The 1,751-nt window shown below is 61.6% G+C and overlaps 1 protein-coding gene across 1 annotated transcript; it reads left to right on the top strand.

Moving 5' to 3' along the window:
* Nucleotides 1-4: 4 nt before the first annotated feature.
* On the top strand, nucleotides 5-1,748 carry PNKD (paroxysmal nonkinesigenic dyskinesia; the record flags this gene model as incomplete). Its single annotated transcript, XM_010023263.1, has 7 exons — nucleotides 5-120; nucleotides 326-438; nucleotides 696-754; nucleotides 897-989; nucleotides 1,229-1,392; nucleotides 1,505-1,591; nucleotides 1,683-1,748. Coding segments are annotated over 7 exons (698 nt in total), but the record flags the coding sequence as incomplete, so codon positions are not given.
* Between the last annotated feature and the right edge of the window lie 3 nt (nucleotides 1,749-1,751).

The following is a 1,751-nucleotide window of genomic DNA, read 5'->3' as shown; positions in this document are numbered from 1 at the left end:
CAAGGACTGCCCCGCACCCCCCGCCGCGGCGGGCCTCCCTCTTCTACCAGCGGCAGGGGAGGAAGCCCCGGGAGCGGTACCCACACGGCCACTCTGTGTCCCAGCCATACTACTTCCCCGGTGAGTCCTGCTGAGACAGCCCCCGTGGCCCTGTCATGCCCCCCAACACTGGCACTGTGGGGTGGGGAGGGGTTTCCATTGCCAAATTTCCCAAAGTATGTTTAACTGAAAACTGGATTTAAGACATGGGGAGTTTAGCCTGCCCACCCAACCCTTCCCACACAGGGGGGTCATGCCTTGATATGTGTCTGTCTGTGTCCCCCAGGGGTGAAAATCCTGCCTATTCCCGTGCTTTCCAACAACTACAGCTACCTGGTCATTGACACTAGCTCTGGCCGGGCGGCTGCCATCGACCCCTCTGACCCTCTGGCTGTGCAGGTGAGGCGCCTGCAGCCCCCCAACCCACTGTGTGGGTGTTCGTGGTTGAGGAGGGTGGCATGTGTCTGGCTTTTCTGGGGACAGAGGGGTGCAAATCTGCCCCTAATCTGCAGCTCTTGGTACCCAAGGCAAGGCTGGAGTATGGCAGGGCTCATCTTCACCTGGGGAGCTGGGGGGAGTGAGGGTGTTTGGGGGAGACTGGTACTTGGGGTCTTGAGTCCCTCTGTAATCCTTCTGCCTGTCCGCCCCATTCCCAGGCTGCCATTGAAAAAGAGGGTGTGATGCTAGAGGCCATATTCTGCACCCACAAACACTGGTAAGGGGCAAAGAGGGGACATTGGGCTGGTCAGTGGTTGCTGTGGAGGGTGCCCCAGCTGAAGTGACCCCCAGCCCAAGCCCAGCTGATGGGGAGGGATATGGGGGGACACAGTCAGGGGCACTGACCTCCCTGTCTGCAGGGACCACAGCGGGGGGAATGCGGAGCTCTGCCAGCAGCACAGCTCCTGCAAGGTGTACGGCAGTGCCCTCGATTCCATCCCAGACCTCACCAAGTAAGTCCTGTGCCCTGCACCCCTGTAAACTGGGGGGGGCAGCTACACCCCCAACCATCACTATCTGCTCCACTCACCAGTCCATCCCACACACACCAGATTGCCCCCTTTTGTGGTCAGAGGCCTGGCACACTTATGACACCAGTGCACCAGGGAAGGGCTGCATTGGGAGGTGGCAGTTTTGAGGTGCTGGGTGAGGGACATAACACCCTGACAGTGTACCCCTGTGCCCGGAGCAGCCCACTTACAGACAGAGAGAAGGTGAGCGTGGGCTGCCTGCCCTTCCAGGCGCTTGCCACGCCTGGCCACACCGTGGGCCATATGGTGTACGTGCTGGATGGGGAGCCCTTCGGCGGCCCCCACTGCCTCTTCTCTGGGGACCTGCTCTTCCTGTCTGGCTGCGGTGAGTGTGCCTGACCCCAGACCTGGGTTGATATGGGGTTCCCACCCTGGGAAGAGCTTGGGGGGGCCCCCCAGTACTTCCCCTCATGACAGGCAGTTGCACGGGGGTCCAGGCAGGCTGTTTGAGGGCTCTGCTGAGACCATGCTCGCCTCCCTGGACTTGGCCATGGGCTTGGGCGAGGACACACTGCTGTGGCCAGGTGAGTGTCCCAACCAGTGTGGCAGAGCCACTGGTGTCCCCTCTAGCTCCCACTGGCTGGGGGCAATGCTGAGGGGTACAGGGGTCCACAGGCCATGAGTACGCGCTGGAGTGCCTGACCTTTGCTAGCCTCCTGGAGCTGGACAACCCCGCGCTGGACC

Source organism: Nestor notabilis, unplaced genomic scaffold, assembly GCF_000696875.1.
Source record: "Nestor notabilis isolate BGI_N333 unplaced genomic scaffold, ASM69687v1 scaffold19491, whole genome shotgun sequence".
Lineage (NCBI taxonomy): Eukaryota > Metazoa > Chordata > Aves > Psittaciformes > Psittacidae > Nestor > Nestor notabilis.
Note: the sequence above shows the minus strand (reverse complement) of the source record. Positions and strands in the feature narration are given on the sequence as shown.